This window comes from Lygodium microphyllum, chromosome 4 (genome assembly GCF_053477565.2).
Source record: "Lygodium microphyllum isolate KBCC chromosome 4, Lygodium_microphyllum_v1.1.10, whole genome shotgun sequence".
In the NCBI taxonomy this organism is placed as follows: domain Eukaryota; kingdom Viridiplantae; phylum Streptophyta; class Polypodiopsida; order Schizaeales; family Lygodiaceae; genus Lygodium; species Lygodium microphyllum.
The window spans coordinates 84,452,099-84,472,111 of record NC_141138.1 but is presented as its reverse complement, the minus strand read 5'-3'; the positions used below and the strand labels follow the sequence as shown (position 1 = coordinate 84,472,111).

The window sequence follows — 20,013 nt, the reverse complement described above, 5'->3', positions numbered from 1 at the left end:
GTACCAGCGGCTGTGCGGGTACATGATATAAACTCTGTGCGTATCCATGCCATACTGCAAGGTCATGTATCGGTGTGGGTGAGCGTGGTTCTTTGATCTGCCTCCATGCCTCTGCACAATCTCTGCTCATAAGAAGGTGGTATATATCCCAATATCTCTCCTCCTCCCATTCCCGCTTTTTACGGCGTGTCAAGCGGTGCATGCGTCTCTGCGCCTGTCTGTGTGTGATCTCTCCTCTAGCCTCCAAATCGCGTAGCTGTCGACGTAGATCTCTGCACTCATCATCATACCACTTGTTCTGTGGCATGGTACCGGTCCGAGGGGGGTGCGTGTATGTGTGATGTGGAAAACTGAGTGTAGCAGAATCATGCAGAATGCGTGTGATATCAGTGGTCAGTGTATCAAGGGGTGCGTATGGATCAAGTGACGTGATGTGCTCCTCCAAATGCTGTGAGTAAACATGTGAGAGCTCATGAGTGAAGTGTATGGTAGTATGCATGTGGGGTATGATATCTGCAGGTGGTGATGGTAATGAGGTGAGGAGTGAGAAACTGAGAAAGGTGTGATCGGCACCGAGTGGAAGTCTCCCAAGGCCGAAGGACTCGATAGTATGCATCCCATCGATCGGTCCGAGCAGATAATCCACAGTACTCTCGCCCCCCCATGTGGGAAGCATGTAAGACCTCCTGAATATGGCCATCGTGCCATCCCGTTATAAATAACGAGATGATGTCTACTACCAAGCTCAAGTAAATGCCCTCCATACCCTGTGGCGTCTGGCCCAGTATCTGCTGACTCCCGACTGATCCCCAACTCCTCAGGGTCTAATGCTCTCATGATCTCTGGCTGCTCCATATTAAAACTCTCACACTGTCGGCTCCAGAGAGAGAGAGAGAGAGAGAGAGAGAGAGAGAGAGAGAGAGAGAGAGAGAGAGAGAGAGAGAGAGAGAGAGAGAGAGAGAGAGAGAGAGAGAGAGAGAGAGAGAGCTCACATACACACAAGAGAGCACACATAAAGATGAAGACTAGAATCTTCATCCCCTTCTTCTTCACTCAAACATAACAAGAAAGGTCTGTACAACATAGGTGAATACTTGATAAAAATGAGATTATATACCATGGTAAATATGTGAGACCACCTGTGAGTGACTTAGCATGATAAGAATGTTATCCCCCTTTGTAGATAGACCAAGTTGATGTAGTCTAATGGCAATATCATTGGTGAAGGTCTTCATATTTGCTACCATGTGCTCGTTATAAAAAGAAAACCATGCATGTGTTGAGCTTGATATCTTGATAGTTCCCCCCCCCCCCCCCCCCCCCCCCCCGACCTCAACACGAACTCTCACACCCCAAGCATGGCTCAAAATCCAGAAAACTTCTCTACTTTGAGGGCCTTCATGAAGATAATGACAACATGATCATCTATGCTCATGTACATAAGGTTGCTATCACTAGCCAAGAGCATCTCATTGATGAAGTGGTAGTGCACTTCAATGTATTTCATCTTCAGAGAAAATACTAGGTTCTCTACCAATTGTGCTTTGCTAAGATTGTCACACATATAGCACAAAATCTCCAAGTAATATATGTAGCCAAGCTACCTCGCATGTTACCACAGAAGCACCCCTACACTTTGCATGCATACTCAATAAGGCCATTATGGGTTAGTTCTTGCTACTCCATGTGTCAACAAAACTCTTAAAGGAAAACATGACCCACAAGTAGATCATCTATTGGATGTATTATCATCCCAAATTGCATCTATGTATCCAAACAATTGCAACCTTATGCTAGCCTTATAAAAGAGTGCAAAATACAAAGCAGCACTCATATAGTCTAATGTTTGCCTCATAGCATCCATGTGTGGCTTCCTTAGAAGTTGCATGAATCGATTCTCTAATCCAACTACACAACTCAAATTAGGTCTTGACTTTTGAAGGCATCAAGTAGGTGAAGCTACTCATAATCTTCCTATACGTGGTAGTATTCTAAAGCACTTCATTGGTTATCGACTCTCATATTTAAATTTCAATCTAAGGGCATAGAAATATACTTACAAACACCCAAATCATATTTGGATAAAATATCCAAATTGGATAAAATATCCAAAGCAAAATATATTTGCAAAAGCCACATGCCCTCTTTGGTGCATGTGAACTTAATGTTGAGGAAGTAGCTCACCCAAGTCCTTCATGTCAAATTCCTACTTCAAGAGAGCCTTTCTCTCTACTTCACCACCACTGTCACCCCCCAACAATCAAAACATCAATGTAAATGCAAATGATAACAATAATTTCTGGTTCTCATTGACATACAACAAATGATCTACATCATCCATAAAGAATCCAATACACAACAAGTTTGAAGAAATCCTCGCTTGCCATGCTATTGACACTTGCTTCTCTAGGATGCTTCACATCCATCTAAAAACCCATCCTTTTGATGCAACCACAACAACAAATAGCACAAATAGCAACCATTTTAGCTATCAAAGTGAATGTTATCTCATAATCAATCCTATACCTCATTGCATAACTTTTTGCCATCAATCGTGCTTTGTATTTCCTTATGCTGCCATAAACATAACATCTAATTTTTGAATCCATTTGTAGCCAATTGGATTTGTGGAGCACCTGGTCCTTGATTTATAGCTACATCCACATCGATAAAAATATGAGAATGCCCCAAATACTTTTTATTTTACTGTTCTGTGATGTATAGAGTTCAACTATTGGAAACACTTTATGTAGGTCATGGAAAGGAAAAAAAAAGATATAATGGGGAATTGTTAGGGTGACATCACATGCACTACTTGCATGGATAGCAAGTAAAATTAGCTGCATGTGGCAGCGTTTTAAGCCTTACACTTGGCATAAAAGAGGGATAGAGATTGAAAAGGCCGAGTCATGACCTATGTTATGTGGGACATGACCCTTAGATGACACTATTGGCCCCTTTATTTTAGGTATTGTGACGTATTGTATTGTATTAGTAAGGTTGGGTTATGGTAAATGTATTGGCCCCTTTATGCTAGGTATTGAGACCCTTAGATGGCACTATTGGCCCCTTTATTGTAGGTGTTGTGACCTATTGCATTGTATTTGTAAGGTTGGGTTATGGGAAATGTAAGCAACATCATTAAATGGGAGAGGGGATTTTAGTGTGTTGAAGGCCACGAGGGAGGGGGCGGCCAGGCCTCGTGGAACGGTAAGGAATTTCAATTCAAAAGCCCCACGGGCCACGAATAGAATAAGGAATAAAGCACCCCCCTCTCTCTCTCTCTCTCTCTCTCATTTCATCACTGTCACAGTCCTATATATGCCCCTTGCATGCATCGGCTCAGTAGCATTTCTGCACTAGTGTTGTCTCTAGACTTACTGCGTGACGATTTGCCTTGCCTGCAACAGACATCCAACTGAACCTATCTTTGCTTTTGCCTGTCCTCTCTCTCTCTCTCTCTCTCTCTCTCTCTCTCTCTCTCAGAGTCCGTGTGTGCTTCAAGGGCCTACATTTGTCTCATCTTGATATCAGGAGGCATCACCATCCAGAGCTGCTGCTGCTGCCATGGCCGATGTCAAGAGCCGTGTCCTCATCATCGGCGCCACCGGCTACATCGGCAAGCATGTTGCCCGCGCCAGCATTGCCCACGGCCACCCGACCTCCATCCTCATCCGTCCCGCCACCATTTCTGCCAAAGCCGAGCTTGTCGAGTCTTTCAAATCCCTAGGCATCAAGCTTATCGAGGTGCTTATAGTTTGTTTGTTTGTGTGTGGAGAGAGAGAGAGAGAGAGAGAGAGAGAGAGAGAGAGAGAGAGAGAGAGAGAGAGAGAGAGAGAGAGAGAGAGAGAGAGAGAGAGAGAGAGAGAGAGAGAGAGAGAGAGAGAGAGAGAGAGAGATCCTTGGTGTCTTGCTTCCATTGTAGGGCTCCCTCGATGACCACGCCTGCCTCGTCGCCGCCATTAAAGAGGTAGATGTTGTCATCTCGACTGTCGGAGGGCCGGCTATCCCCGAGCAGGAGAAGATCATTGTTGCCATCAAAGAAGTTGGTACTGTGAAGGTAAGCCTGAATTCTCATGATGCGCAAATGCAATAGTAGGAATCTGCATTGAAGGTTTTGGCTTCTCAGGAGGGTGTAGGCATTTAATTTCTCGCAAGTTTCTCAGTGATGTTTCTTTGAAATGCCGAGATGTCACCCTGAGCAAGGTTTCCGGGAAAGTGAAGGTTTATGGCTTGTGCAGAGGTTCTTGCCTTCGGAGTTTGGCAACGATGTGGATCGAGCCAAGGCCATGGAGCCTGTAAACACAATGTATGGCAAGAAGGTTGCCATTCGTCGCAAAATCGAGGCTGCAGGAATTCCTTACACATACGTCTCCAGCAATGCTTTCGCAGGGTATACTCTCAGCAACTTGGTGCAGTTTGGGAAGCCTGCCCCTCCCAGAGACAAGGTCACTATCTACGGCACAGGAGATGTCAAAGGTACGTGGCTTTGGTGAGTTTGTCTTTTGGTACGTGGCTTTGGTGAGTTTGTCTTTTACTAATCTACATTTGGCGTACAAATAATGTGATGATGGAGTTTTGGATTTGCTTGCAGCGATCTTTGTGAAAGAAGAGGATATTGGTTCCTACACCATCAAGACCATTGATGACCCGAGGACTTTGAACAAGATCGTGTACATCAGACCACCTGCTAATATTTTGACTGTGAATGAGCTTGTGAGCTTGTGGGAGGGCAAGATTGGTTCAAAGCTTGAGAGGGAATATGTGAAGGAGGAGGACATGATCGAGCTGATCAAAAGTGAGTATAGTGCAGTGAGAGTTAAGATGATGGTTTGATGATTACAGTGCATTGACAGAGTCCGATGACAGATAGTTGCATGATTATGTAGTTGTGGATTTTACTAGTGTTAACCTGTTTAATTGTAGCATGATTGAGATGATTGCAGTGCATTCAGAGGTTCTGATTGTAGATTGTCACATGGATGAGTCGTGGTGATTTTACCATAACAAGTACTGTTGTAGCCTGTGTATTAACTGCATGTCAAATTGAGAAATGGTTGCATCAGTGATAGACATATTTGTCCTGTTTGTCTTGCAGCCCTTTTATGTACTGCATGTCAAATTGATAAATGGTTGCATGAATGATGATATGTTTGTCCTGTTTTCTTTCAGCTTCGCCCATTCCGAAGAATATTGTGCTAGCAACAGTGCACAACATATTTGTGAGAGGAGATCAGTACAACTTTGAGATCGGGCCAGAAGGAGCAGAGGCCTCAGAGCTTTACCCAGACGTGAAATATACTACTGCAAGCGAGTATCTTGATCAATATGTGTAGGTGAAAGGGTCCAACATCAATCAAAACTTACATGGGTCCGCCTTTTCGTGCAGCATGACAGATTGCTTAGAGATAATTCGCCAAAAACAGAACGAATTGCTTGCTCAATGATTTGCAGCAGTACATTCGGTTTCATAGGAGCAATAACTGGCATGTATATCTTCAATCCATTTTGTGTTCCTCGAGCTGATTAGCCATAATCTCAGTACAGCTCAAGACCCTCTCTTTGTCCGACTCTTATGTCAGTCTTTTCACATAAAAGCGAAATAGATTAAACAGACAAGTTACTCCTTGAATTGATTTTCTAGCAAACTCAGGTGCCCTTGTCAATAGATTAAAGCTGTCCTCGTTCTCCGAGAGTAAAGTAGACGTGAAAATATTCCTCTTCTTAAAAGAGAAATTATAATATGTTGTAAAAGACACGGCAGTTACAATTATTTGTAGGTAATGTCGATCTTAGAAGAGAAACGGAAAGTAATAATAATAATGTTTTTCTCAATGTTTTTCTCAAAAGTTATACATTTTCTTCTCATACATCCTAGCAAGATCTTCTATATGAGAGCACTATACGGAGCTCGTTTTTCTACTATCTATCCATATATAAAGACATTGATGCAATCATGAGAGCACCAAAATATATGTACTCGAGCTACATGGCAACTAGAGAGTACCTGAAGAAAAATAAAAATGTGATATCTTTTTTCTCACAAAAAATTGTAACGATGTTTGAGAATGGATTGTGACATACCTCGTTTTCTACATATTATGTTACCCAAGAATTTGACTTGTAACCTCGTAGTAAACACCAGGTTTGAAAATATCAATTCGGCAAGCATCATATTTATGAAGAATGTATTTGCCTTTATAGTTAAGTTTATCAACATGTCAATAGTTTGATTACATTAATTTGTAAAACAAAGATTTATAAATTGTAATAAACACGTGCTCAACAACTTTGATTGCTACTCATGTCTACTTTTGTATGTATCTTTGTTGTTTATTATTTTGCGCTCTCCCAAGTTTGAGGGTATACCACCTACCCTATATGGTATATACAATATGATCTAAGCCAAAAATTTCTTGGAATTTTGTTAATGTTGGATTTTACTTGGAAATAATTGTTAGACATTCCAAAATCACATATTTCCTTGTTAATTCTATACTTATTTAAAGATAAACCTCAAATTCCATAGTTGTAGATGTGTTTTCTAACACACATACACACACACATACACACACACACACACACACACACACTCTTTCTCTCTCAATTTTCAAATAGTTCAAGCATTTAGTTTTTTTTGTTGGTTTTAGATTTTATTTATCAATCACTCCTCTCTCAATTTTCAAATAGTTTAAGCATCTAGTTTTTTTTGTTGGTTTTAGATTTTAATTATCAGTAATTCTCACTTTCACATTTAGAAATGCATTTTTATAATGTGCATGCACATGCACAAGTGCGTGCGCATATAGCCCTATCCATCGATGCTCTCTCTCTTCTCTCTAGTGGTGGCCACCATAAATGTAGTGAGTGTGCCTAAATGTTTTTGGGAAATAGTAGCTCGTAAAAGTGGAGGGCACATTCAAATAACAGAGCTTAATACTATTGGGTTTAATATTCTCAGTTGCATGATGGTGGTTGGAAAATTTTTTAAAGGATCTTATCTAGAAGTAAGAATTGGCTTATGTGTAATGGAGAAGCTTGCTCCTTGTCAAAAATATAACTCCACAAGGGGAGGATTGGCCCATCTTCTAGTCCCTAGAGTGTTGCCAATTTCTCTACCTCTCTCTATATCTTTCTTTTCTCTCATCAATTCTCTCTTTGTGTCAACATAATATTTGCCATATATATATTTTAAGTATACAAGAAAGTCGAGCGTGTATCTGGATTTTATAACAGTGGTATTAGAGCAGGTTTCTTTGCTTTCCTCAAGGTAAAGGTGATCCTTGCAAGAAGAAGGGAAAGATGGCAATTGATGTAGCATCTACAAGTGAGCAATTACAAGCTCAATTGATAGAGTATCGTAGCTTGTTGGAGATTCTCAAAGTATGTCAATTGATTGACAGCTTAAGCGAAAGGGAAGAAGCTACTTATGAAGGATTGAATCCTCCAAAAGATGGTGATACTGAAACACCATTGCACCAATTAATGGTGAAGATGCAAAGCATTCAATTGTTGAGAAGCTTCCTATAAGGAAGAAGAGAAGAATAAAAAGACCTCACCTAGAGTGAGGCGGATAAGGAGGGAGTCATCTCCCTCAGCAACCAGCTACCTTCTTGGTTCTACTCGTCCTCATCTTCTAGTTTCTACTCTTTTGGTTCTAAGTTTTGTGCAATCCGCAAACGGACAAAGAGGGACCATAAGAGAAGCAAGCTTAAGAAGTCTAAGACTTGACTCTTACTTCAGTAAGAGAGATCTTGCTAAGGCGGTAGCCTTTGTCAAGCAATTTGAAGTTGCTTTTTTTGATGGTAATTTCTTAGAAAAGTCCAAGCTAAGGCATGTAGGCATGCACTTGAAAGACACTGCTAGCAGTTGATGGTTGACTCTTATTTTGAAAGGAAGGAAACCTACGACTTAGGAAAAGTTTAAGAAGAAATTTTATTCTAAGTTTTTGACTTCTGATTTTGAGAATGATGTCAAGGAGGAGTGAGATTGGCTAGGCCAGAAAGAGCATGAAAATGTTACTAGTTATGTGGACAAGTTTTGGTCTACTCTTCTCAAGGTTACTCCTTTCACGGAGATCAGCGATGAAGCGACGAAAAGGAAGTTTGAAGCTGGCCCTCTCCCTCATTTACACAAAACCATGAAGGTGTATCCACATGAAACCTTATCTCGCATGATGGAGTCTACCATCATAGTTGAAAGTTTGCATATACCTGGTACATCTCGAAAGTTGGAGATGAGTTCTTATAGAGCTAGACAAGGGCAGCTCTATGATCAACCAAGCGACATGACTAATCGAAGAAGACCTACCTTTATCCATGACCAATATTCAAAGCCAGAGGGTAATAAGAAGAAATGCAAGTATCTCTCAAGACCTACCTTTATCCATGATCAATATTCAAAGCTAGAGGGTAATAAGATGAAATGTAAGTATCTCTCACCCTTTGAGATACAAAAGTACAAAGAGGAAGGAAGATACTTTCTTTGTGGTGAGTTAGGGCATATGAAGCTTGATTGTCCTTACAAAAGGAAGGAAGCATATGTGGTTAAAGATCCTTCTTCGCCATCCTCAAATTCTATTCCGGATGTGCAAGCTAACACTTATTCAAATGAGAAGAAAAGACAACTCTTAAAGGGTTGGGGGACACTTAACAATCAACGAGTTTTGATACTCTTTGATCGAGGATCCACATATAATTTTGTGTCAGCAATTACTGTTGAAAGGCTATAAATTCCATTGGATCAATTGGAAACACCAATTGGATTAGGTTTGATATTTGAAGGACTTATAACCAATTCTACTCCTATTCAAGGGAAGTTGAATCTTAGAATTGGGGATTACCGCAACTAAGAATCTTTTCTACTTGCACCCATAGGTAACTGTGATGTTATCTTAGGCATGCCTTGGCATAACAAGATTAGATCTCTTCCTGATTTTGCTAAGAAGACCCTTGCATTTCAATTCAAGGGTCAGAACATAGTATGCATTGCTAATGCTGGAGACTGGCATGTGCCAATGGTTAGTCATGTTAGCATTTCTAAAGAAATGAAGAAAGCTATTTCTGCATACGTGGTTTTTGTGAGAGAGTCAAAAGAAACTAATGATTCAAGGGCACTTGGTGCCTCTAATGAACACACAATACCAACTAATGCTTCTAAGTCTCAGACTTTAAAAGAATCCCTCTCTTTAATTGATGAAGCTAGATATGATTTTGTTAAACAATATGAAGATTGTTTTAGTGATTCACTCCCAGGAGAGTTATCTCCTAAGCGCTCGGAAGATTACACAATTGATCTTATCCCAAGCAGTTCACCACCTAACCAACCACCTTACCAAGTAAGTGCAAGTTAGCAAGAGGAGATCCTAACCCAAGTGAATTGTTGGAAAAAGGGTTAGTTCAACCTAGCTCTTCTCTATATTGCTCTCCAGTCTTACTTGTTTAAAAGAAAGACAGTTCTTTCCGTATGTACATAGACTACAGATATTTGAACAAGATCATAATCAAGAATCGTTTTCCTATCCCAAGGATAGATGATATATTGGATAAGTTGCAAGGGACTAGTATCTTTAGTCGCATTGATCTCAAGAGCGGCTATCACCAGATATGGATAGTACCTGAAGATGTTCATAAGACAGCTTTTTGTACGACATTTGGACTATAAGAGTTCTTAGTTATGCCATTTGGTTTGACTAATGCACCTGCCACATTCAATCGAATGATGGAGAGAACTTTCAGACCTCACTTAAAGTTCACATGTGTCTTCTTTGATGACATTCTAATATTTTCATGGTCTAAAGAAGAGCATAGAAAATATATATCTATTGTTTTTCAAGAGCTTTGCAAGCATAGACTACATGTCACTGCTAAGAAGAGTGAATTTTACATTTTGGAAATTCATTACTTAGGCCATATTGTTTCTCACAATTTGGTGAGAATGGATCCTGAGAAGGTTCGAGCCATTATTGAATGGTCTACACCTACTTATGTACATGAAGTTAGAAGTTTCTTGGGCCTATGTTCATACTATAAGAGGTTCATACGAGGTTTTGCATATGTTGCATCTCCTCTACATGACCTTACTAAGAAGCAAATGCCTTTTTGTTGGGGATTAAGGCAACTACAAGCCTTTGAAAGAATTAAGTTTCTTGTGACTCAAGAAACCAGTTCTTATAGTTCCGAATCTTCAAAAACCTTTTGAAGCTCATTGTACTGCTTTTGAGGATTGCATTGGAGTTGTGCTAACCAAGATCATCATGTAGTAGCATTTGAGAGTTGATGCCTCAAGGACCATGAGCTACATACTTCAGTATATGAGAAAGAGCTTATGGCGGTGGTACATGCTATTTAAGTATGGAAACACTATTTACTTGGTGCAGATTTTGTTATTAAAACAGATCACCAAAGTCTAAGATACTTCCTCACTAAGAAGAAGCTCTAAGAGAAACAGATGCATTGGGCAAATTTCTTGTCTATGTTTCATTTTCAAATCCTTCACACATCTAGAACTAAGAATGTGGTAGTAGATGCTCTATCACGGCGACCTCGAGTGAATGCAATCATAACTCTTTACCATAAAGAGTTCATGGATTTACCCAAAATGTATGCAATTGATTCCGACTTAGCAACCATATGGAATCAGCTTAACTCAGGTCAGTCGATTACACCTTACTCCATTCGAGATGGCTATTTGTATCATCATCAAGCAATTTTCATAGCATTACCATTGCAACACAAGGTAATGGATGAAGCACATGCATCTCCATATGTTGGACATAGGGGTATTCTACCCACTACTCAAGAATTGGAAATATATTTCTTTTGGCCCACACTTAGAGTTGACATTGAAAGATATGTCCACGAGTGCAAGATATGCCAAAAAGTAAAGTATGACAGGCATAAGCCATCTAGTCTACTGAAGCCATTACCTATTCCCAATGAGCCTTGGGAAAGTATAGCCATGGACTTTATCATGGAGCTTCCTCGCACACAAGCAGGCAATGATGCAATCTAGACTATCATCGATAGATTCAGTAAGTAAGCTCACTTTATACTTGTGCGAAAGACAATCAAACCCGATCATATGGCTAAGATATTCATTGCTCATATTTTCAAGCATCATGGCATGCCTAAGCCCATTATAAGTGATCGATATCCCCGAATGACTAGTCTCTTTTGGCAAGCTCTCTTCGAGAACCTCATGTCAAAGTTAAAGTTTTCATCCTCTTATTATCCTCAAACGGATGGGCAGAGTGAAAGTGCTAATTCTACTGTTTTGGACCTTTTGAAATCCTATGTCTCTGATAATCAAAGAGAATGGAAAAAATATTTGCATTTAGTAGAGTTTGCATACAATAATATAGTGCACTCTAGTACTGGTAAGGCATCCTTTGAGATTATCTATGGTAAGCCTCATTTACCACCCATTCTTCTTATGAAGGATAGGATCTTTGCACTAGATGAGTTTGTTAGAGACATTGATACAACTTTCACTCAAGTAAAAGCTGCTATCCAAAGGACATAAGAAAAGCATAAATGCAAAGCACATAAGTATCGTTGTAAGTTAGATCTCAAGTTGGGACAATATGTTCTCAATATGTTCTTCTTAAGTTTGAGAAGGCTCACTTGAAGAAGCAAAAAGGTCAAAAGGGTAAAGTGGTTAAGCTTTCTAATCGCTATTATGGCCCTTTCAAGATCATATATATGATAAACGATGTGACTTTTTGTTTGGATCTACCAAGTCATTGGAACAGTCATAATGCTTTCCATATAAGTTTGCTACGTTCCTATATTGGAGAACCTCCAATGGAACCAATCAAGGAAGATTTACCTAACATAGAAGAAATAGAAGAGTTAATTGTGCTTGAAAGAATTTTACACCATCAGGACAATACTCTAAGGTCAGGTAAGGTATTACGGAAGTATCTGGTTAAATTTAAGAATTATCCTCCATCGGACGCTCAGTTTATGACTAAGAGGGAACTACAAGACTTTCCAGATCTTCTTAAGGACTATGTATCCCCTCTACAGTTGAGGTCAACTGTTTAGAAGCCAAAGGGATGTCACTAAATTGATTGCTTATTACGCATTCTCTAATTAATGACTCACATTTCTTTAAGTGTTGATGATGATTTAGCATGGCTATGAGACCATTTAGAGATCAGTATTCCTAGTGCATCACTTAATGGGGTGATCAAAGCAATGTGACAGGGATATCTGGTACATGCAGTACAAGTTATGAAGGGGAAAATAAGTGTCTGCCAAGTGTAAGAGTATACACAAGAACCAAGGAGTTACACATAAATGAAGATGGATTGAGTTCTAAGAGGAGGAAATGCATTAACATTGTGTATATGTATTTATGTGTACATCTAGGGACGCCTGGGAATGTTTACTTGTGTGTAATGAGCATTGCATTCATTTGGGGTCATCCTGTCCCCTACAAGTCAAGGGTTCATATATTTTCTTTCATTAAGAAAGATGAGAGACGTGATCCTCTAGAAGTGAGGAGAGAAGTGATTTTCTCCTTTTAAGGTTTAAAATGACACAAGCTTTTGTGTGGAATTCAATCTTAAGGTTGAGGCCCAAGGCAATCTAATGAACTCTCCTTATCTATGACTCAAGGTGGTTGCATGGACCACAAGTTAAGAGTACAGTTTAAAAAGTTATTTTTTTGGAAAATCTATTTTTAAAATATATCGCAATAGAAAAGTGATCTCTAAAAACGAGCTGGGAGGGTTATCAGAAATAGCGAGATCTACAACTTTCGTGTTGGACGTTTTTTCATCCAAACAACATACAAAGAGATATCTCAAAATTAGTGATACAGAGTGGAACAACCACATCTTGCATGAAAATAAACTCAACTCTCTCTTTAAGAAGAGAAGCTCTTGAAAGCCTATAAAAGAGGAGGCTCTCCTTGGGTATAAGGGAGAGGTGAAGGAAGTATCACTTTGCATGTATCCAAGAGGAGAAGAGAATGTGTAAGTGCTGCAGAAGCCCTGTTGAAATCAAGTGCTGTGGAAGCTTTGTTGAAATCAAGTTCCAAGAGGAGAAGAGAAGGTGTAAGCGCTGCGAAAGCTCTGCTAAAATCAAACACCAAGAGGAGAGCCCTACACAAATTGTGTAGGAGAGAAGGAGACTCAAGAAGGATCAAAAGGTGCCAACTTCCAAGTTGTGCAAGTGTTAGCTGGTTGTATATTGTGCAAGGAACCGTGATCTTGATTCCAAGATCTACAAGTAAGAATTGGCTTATGTGTAACGGAGGAGCTTGCTCCTTGTCAATATAATATAACTCCACAAGGGGGGGGGGGGGGGGACTGGCCCATCTTCCAGTCCCTAGTGTGTTGCCAATTTCTCTCTCTCTCTCTCTCTCTACATCTTTCTTTTCTCTCATCTATTCTCCCTCTGTGCCAACATAATATTCGCCATATATATATTTTAAGTATATAAGAAAGTCGAGTATGTATCTGGATTCTATAACACTAGTTGACAAGTTTTAGACTTGACCTTGTGCGTGAATTGATTATCGTGTATATTTATTAGTACACGAGGCTCATTATATAGCTTAGTTTATTGTTATTTTAGAGCCTAAATTTGTTTATCAAATAGCTTTTAAAAGTTAGAAAACAATTTATCTTTCTTTCAAGTTGATCTTGAAAAGTAATGATTGTAATATCTTTTGATCAATGTCAATTTGGTTTTGAAGTTCAAAGAATTATTGATTGCCAGATCTTACGTGGTTATGGTTTGATGGTCCCAAATCTAAGGTTAGCAAAGAAAATCAATAAGAATAGAAATATGCACATTGAAAAAATGTATATGGAGTTGCAACAAGAGAGATATATACATGGCATAGAGAATTTGTATATTTTTTCATGTATATTGTTGAGATGGCAAGCTCAACATGTGCGAACATTGATGATGGACCGCCTGGCTAGATGGGTCTGCACATCTACACTTAGCACATTGGTGGTCATTATGATACTCACATGTCCACTGACTTATCACTTATTATATTTAGTTTGTTGCACCTATCTACAGTTAGCAAAGACATAGCGCCAGTCGATTAGTTTAGTCGGTTATGCATTATTTGACTTAGTAGGCCACTTTCCTTTATATTGTATCATATCTATATTTTGTATATATTGTATAGTGTATGGAAGAAGAAGAAGAAACCATCAAGAAAATGTTTTGACCTCCATCTCTCTTCTTGTGTTATTGAGTGAGCTTCCTCTTGTATATATAGTGTGTGTTTGGCACATCAGCTTAAGCAAATTCTCCCATCATGCGATTCTTGACATGGTATCAGAGCCGCACCACTGAGAGAGGCTGATTTTGAAGGTTGAAGTGAAGGAGAAGAAGCAAGATTCGAGGAAGCAAGCAACGGGTAAGAAGCTCTCCCATTCTTCCACTCTCTCTCTTGGATAGTGCCTGTGGAGCAGGGTTTAGTCGAGCAGAAATCTCATATTACTGTGAGATTCGGTGTGCAAGCAAATCACTGTATATTTTGCAAATTATTCATTTATGGCTTTTCCGTAGTTATTTTGGGCGTCTGAGATTGTTTCAGGCCCCGTTTTAGAGCTGCAAGGTTGCAGACAACAGTTTCAGGGTATAGTGTGATTTCGGTTGTTTTGACCGAAAGTGGGTGCGCAGGTTGCAGATTGTGAATCTGTAATTTTTGAGGTGTTTGCAGGAAGAAAACATAAGGTTTATCTGCAAACAGGATGCATATTATATATACTATTGAGCAATCAGTGAAAAAGGTTGCTCGGTGTATTGTTGTGTACGTATTGTGAAAGATTGCAGAAGACTAGCTTGCTATGTTGTATCCTTGTTTGTGATAATGGCAGAGAAAAATGGAAATCCCATTATTGAGAAGCTCAACAAGAACAACTACCCTTCATGGAAGTTTTGTGTGACGAACTTTCTCATTGGAAAGGGTCTTTATGAGTTTGTTTCAGGTGAAGAAAAGGAGCCAGAGCTGGGTATCCCTCCGATTTACAGATGAGTTAAAAGCATGGAAAGAGTGGAATGCGAAAGACAAAAAGGTGATGTACTGGCTATTTGCAGTCATTGATAATACTATGCTGGGACATATCAGGAATGCAGAAACTTCACATGTAGCTTGGACAATTTTTGAGAGCATGTTTTCAGTAAATGCAAAGGCACGAAAGATTCAACTCAAGCAAGAGTTGAATGCCTTGAAGAAAGAGAAAATGTTTGTCAATGAGTATGAGTTGAAGGTGAGGAGCATTGCAGATGCTTTAGCAGCGATTGATACAATGCTGGATGATGATGATTTGATTTCATCCACTCTGAGTGGTTTAACAATGAGAAGGCATGGAAATCATTTGTTACTTCAGTATATGTACAGAAGCCATTTTCAGATTTTGATGAGCTGATCTCTCTCATGATTACTAAAGAGATCAATATGCATGGTGATTCATCTGAAAGAAGTGGTGAATATGTCCAAGCATTTTACTCGAGTTCAGAAAGGGGACGTGGTAGATCCTCTTCGAGAGGCCGTCATATGGGATGTGTTGGTGATAAGCAATAAAACAGGTTCAATCAACAGTTTGGTGAAATGCAGGTTTTTGAAGGCAGAAGAAACTTTAGAGGTAGGGGGAGCTCTAGAGGAAGAGGTGGATGGCAGAACAGAGGCTCTGGAAATTCTGATATTATTTGCCATTATTGTGGCAAAGTAGGACATATTGCAGCCAATTGTTATGCTAAGAAGGATGATATTCGCAGTGGTAAATTGCAGCAAGGAAACTATGCATCGTCTTCATGACAAAATGAAGATAAAAATGAGGGTCTGTTTGTTATGAAGTATATGATGAATGTAGTTACATGAAAGGGGACACATGATGATGTATGATATGTCGATTCAGGTGCATCTAATCATGTGACCAGCCATGTTGAATGGTTTGGAGAGATACAGGACTTACAAATCCCAAGTTATGTGCAGACGGGTGATGATTCATGCCACCCAATTTTACACATTGGAAAGGTTCCCTTGTCCTTGTATGATGGCTAGACAAAGAGTCTGATAGATGTATTACATGTGCCATCAATTACAAAGAATCTAGTATCTGTTGGCCAAATGGTAGAGTAGGGGTTGCAGGTCCGATTCAATGCAAAAGGTTGTTTTGTAGAAGACTTTAATGATAAGTACAGGTTGGTCGCAAAGGAAGTAGAGTTGTCCGAATGTTTACTTTAGATGTTGGAATTTCTGCAATGGATGCTGCTATGTATGGTAAAGGAAAAGGAGTAGTTGCAGATATTGAAATATGGCATAAACGTATTGGACATGCAAATGTGCAAAGGTTGAAATTAATACAGTCCAGAGGATTGGTTACATGATTGCCTTCATTTAGAGTTGCAGAATTGCATAAAGTTTGTGAAGCATGCCAGTTTGGTAAGCAAGCAAGACAACCCTTCTTGCATGATAGAGAAGTGAGTTAAAAAATACTTGATGTCGTGCATACAGATGTCTGGGAGCCTACACAGAATGTATCTCTTAGTGGTAACAAATACTTTGCCACATTTATTGATGATTGTTCAAGGAAGTTATAGGTATACTTCATGAAGAAAAAAAGTGATGTGTTTGATCACTTCAAATCTTTTAAGGCAGCATTTCTATTGAAAGAGAACTAGGCTTAAAAGTAAAGTGCTTGAGATTAGATGGAGGAGGAGAGTACCTCTCTAATGAGTCCAGTGGCTTCTTGAGGACTCATGGGATAAATAGGAAATTTACTTGCAGGTATATCCCACAACAAAATGGTATTGTAGAAAGAAAAAACAGGCATATTGCAGAAGTTGCATGGGCATTAATGGTGGCTAAAAAGAATATGCCCAAACATTTTTGGTCTGAGGCTGTCCATACTGCTGTTTACATTATGAACAGAACTCCCACAGCTGCAGTTCATGGGATGACTCCTAAAGAACGCTTTACTCGCAAGAAGCCTGATGTATCACACTTGAAGGTATTTGGCTATGTTGCATATGTTCATGTGCCAGATGAGCTACGGAAGAAGCTTGATCCAAAGGCAAAAAAATGTATTTTTATTGGATACTCTTTAGAGCAGAAAGGGTATCATTGTTATAACCCTATCACAGGTGAGTTCAGAGTGAGCAGGGATGTTATCTTCGATGAGATGGAAAGTTGGTATACACCTGCTGTGGTGATGTTTTGGATGATGATAATGATCAGGATAGCTATGTGCAGAGAGATAAACAAGAATCACGGAGTCTTAGTGGATCAGAAACATCATCTGGTACTACACCTACAGTGAGCCCTTGGTCTGGGAGACTAAGGAGCAGCCCCACATCTTCAGATGAAAGATTTGGGTGAGCTAAGATACTTTCTTGGTATTGAGGTAATCAGATGTGATGATGGTATATGGCTGTTCCAAAGGCAGTAGGGCTTGGATATGTTATCCAAGTATGGTATGACAGCATATAAGCCTCTTTCAGTACCATTGGAGCAAAATGTGAAGTTGAGTGTTGACGTTGGGGATGAGATAGAAGACCCTACTATGTTCAGGAGGATAGTAGGGAGTTTGATTTGCATGACTATCACAAGGCCAGACTTGAGCTATGCTGTTGGCCTTCTTAGTCAGTTTATGTAGATGCCTAGAAAGCCTCATTTGGATGCAGTTAGATGTATATTGAGGTATGTGAAGTCCACTTTACATTACAGACTTTTTTATGAGGCAGGTAAGGATATACAGGTCTAATACACAAATGCAGACTGGGCTGGTAGCGTGTCAAACAGAAGATCTACAAGTGGATTCATGTTTTCCCTTGGTAGTGTAGCAGTTACATGGAGTAGCAAAAAGCAACCTACAATTGCTTTATCGAGTACAGAGGCTGAGTATAGAGGTGACACTATGGCAGCATGTGAGGTGGTATGGCTGTAAAAGTTATTAGGTGATTTGGATGTGCAGGGAGATGGTCCAATTGTCATTCATTGTGATAACATGAGCAGCATACAGCTAGCTAGGAATCCAATGTTCCATGCTAGGACAAAACACATTGAGGTGCACTACCACTTTGTGAGAGAGAAGGTACTTGCAGGAGAGATTGACTTGGTATATGTCAGCACACAGGATCAGATAGCTGAAATTTTCACAAAGGCATTGGGTGCAAAGAATATTTGAAAGTTCCGAAGCTTACTTGGAGTTGTAGAGATAGAGTTGTGCTTGAGGGGGAGTGTTGAGATGGCAAGCTCAACACGTGTGGACATTGATGATGGACCGCCTAGCTAGATGGGTCCGCACGTCTACACTTAGCATGTTGGTGGTCATTATGATACTCACATGGCCACTGACTTATCGCTTATTATATTTAGTTTGTTACACCTACCTATAGCTGGCAAAGACATAGTGCTAGTCAATTAGTGTAGTCGGTTATGCAGTGCTTGACTTAGTAGGCCACTTTCCTTTATGTTGTATCTTATCTATACTTTGTGTACGTTGTATAGTGTGTGGAAGAAGAAAAAGAAACCAACAAGAAAACGTTTTGGCCTCCATCTCTCTTCTTGTGTTCTTGAGTGATCTTCCTCTTATGCATACAGTGTGTGTTTGGTGCAGGAGCTCATGCAAATTCCCCCATCACGCGATTCTTGACATATATGAATCACCTCACAAAAGTTCTAGCATGCACAAAGCCTACATGCCATACTCTTTCAATATTTTGAAATCTTTACCAAAAGTGTGAATTTCAAAATTGTTTTTCTTGGGATAGCCTTCCACTCACCTTGGCTAATTTTTGAAGCACTTATATCTTGTCACCTACACCAACACACACATTAGTCAATTGTTTTACTTGTAATAATATTATTTTATCAATATTTTCATTTATACCCAAAATTGATTTCATATTTTTAGGTTTAGCTAGGTATTAATAAGTGCTACTATTGGAGAAGGTTTGGTTGTAGCATCCATTAGTCCATGGTTTCTACTACTCCTTTTTTAGAGTAATGTTCATATCAGATTGGTATGGCTTTATCATGCTACAAAAATGCACACTACTAATGAAATATGTTCATATGTATGTTGTATATTTGGCAATTGAAATATCCTCTATCATGCATAGAGCATAACCCAAATTCTTGAACCTACAACATGCCTAAGGCTACTTATCTTGATAGAATAATAAGAGGGCTCCTACCCATATCCTACCATTCTCTCTTGGAATTATGCTCCTTGGTACTCTATTGTAAAATAGTGTTCAATGAAACAAATTCCTTTTATTTTGTAAAGTGTGGGCTTCATCTTTCCTTTGTAATTTCTTTTGTGATTACTTTGATCGAAGTATTTACTTGGCTAGTCGATGTCATCAAAATATAGTTTTTTATCAAGTTTGTAGCATTACATGTTAGTTTCAATGTCTTGTTGTAACACACACACACACACACACACACACACACACACACACACACACACACACACACACACACACACACACACACACACACACACACACACACACACACACACACACACACACACACACACACACACACACACACACACACACACACACACACACACACACACACACACACACACACACACACACACACACACACACACACACACACATGCACGCACGCACGCACGCACGCGCATGCACACACACCCGATTATTATATGTAAATTATGTGAGTCACCTTGGGGTATGGTTAATGGGGAAAGTGTTGAGAGAGAGAGAGAGAGAGAGAGAGAGAGAGAGAGAGAGAGAGAGAGAGAGAGAGAGAGAGAGAGAGAGAGAGAGAGAGAGAGAGAGAGAGAGAGAGAGAGAGAGGATACACACCATTACTTTATAGGAGCACTAATGACATGCACTTACACAAGTCCTAGCTTGGAAAATTTACTTGCCTTCAAAGTTGTTGAGCATGATGTGTAGGTTGGCTAGGTTGGGGGAAAGACATGATGTACACCAAGTCCTTGGAGAGTTTAATCTTGGTTACAACATGAGTCTTTTACACCAAGTCCTTGGAGAGTTT

The 20,013-nt window shown here is 39.6% G+C and overlaps 1 protein-coding gene across 1 annotated transcript; it reads left to right on the top strand.

Moving 5' to 3' along the window:
- Positions 1-3,318: 3,318 nt before the first annotated feature.
- On the top strand, positions 3,319-5,632 carry LOC148037253 (phenylcoumaran benzylic ether reductase IRL1-like). The gene is made up of 5 exons (XM_087676179.1): positions 3,319-3,747; positions 3,926-4,060; positions 4,242-4,479; positions 4,595-4,798; positions 5,173-5,632. Exons 1-5 carry the CDS (start codon positions 3,568-3,570, stop codon positions 5,334-5,336), a joined length of 921 nt encoding a protein of 306 aa, XP_087532305.1. The 5' UTR covers positions 3,319-3,567; the 3' UTR covers positions 5,337-5,632.
- The last annotated feature ends 14,381 nt before the right edge of the window (positions 5,633-20,013 follow it).

What these genes read in the sequence shown, in the direction of transcription:
- LOC148037253 (XM_087676179.1), top strand. Translation starts at nt 3,568, where the DNA reads ATGGCCGATGTCAAGAGCCGTGTCCTCATCATCGGCGCCACCGGCTAC. An exon ending in TAGGCATCAAGCTTATCGAG is followed by an intron (nt 3,748 to 3,925) that starts GTGCTTATAGTT and finishes CTTCCATTGTAG; the next exon opens with GGCTCCCTCGATGACCACGC. An exon ending in CATGATCGAGCTGATCAAAA is followed by an intron (nt 4,799 to 5,172) that starts GTGAGTATAGTG and finishes GTTTTCTTTCAG; the next exon opens with CTTCGCCCATTCCGAAGAAT.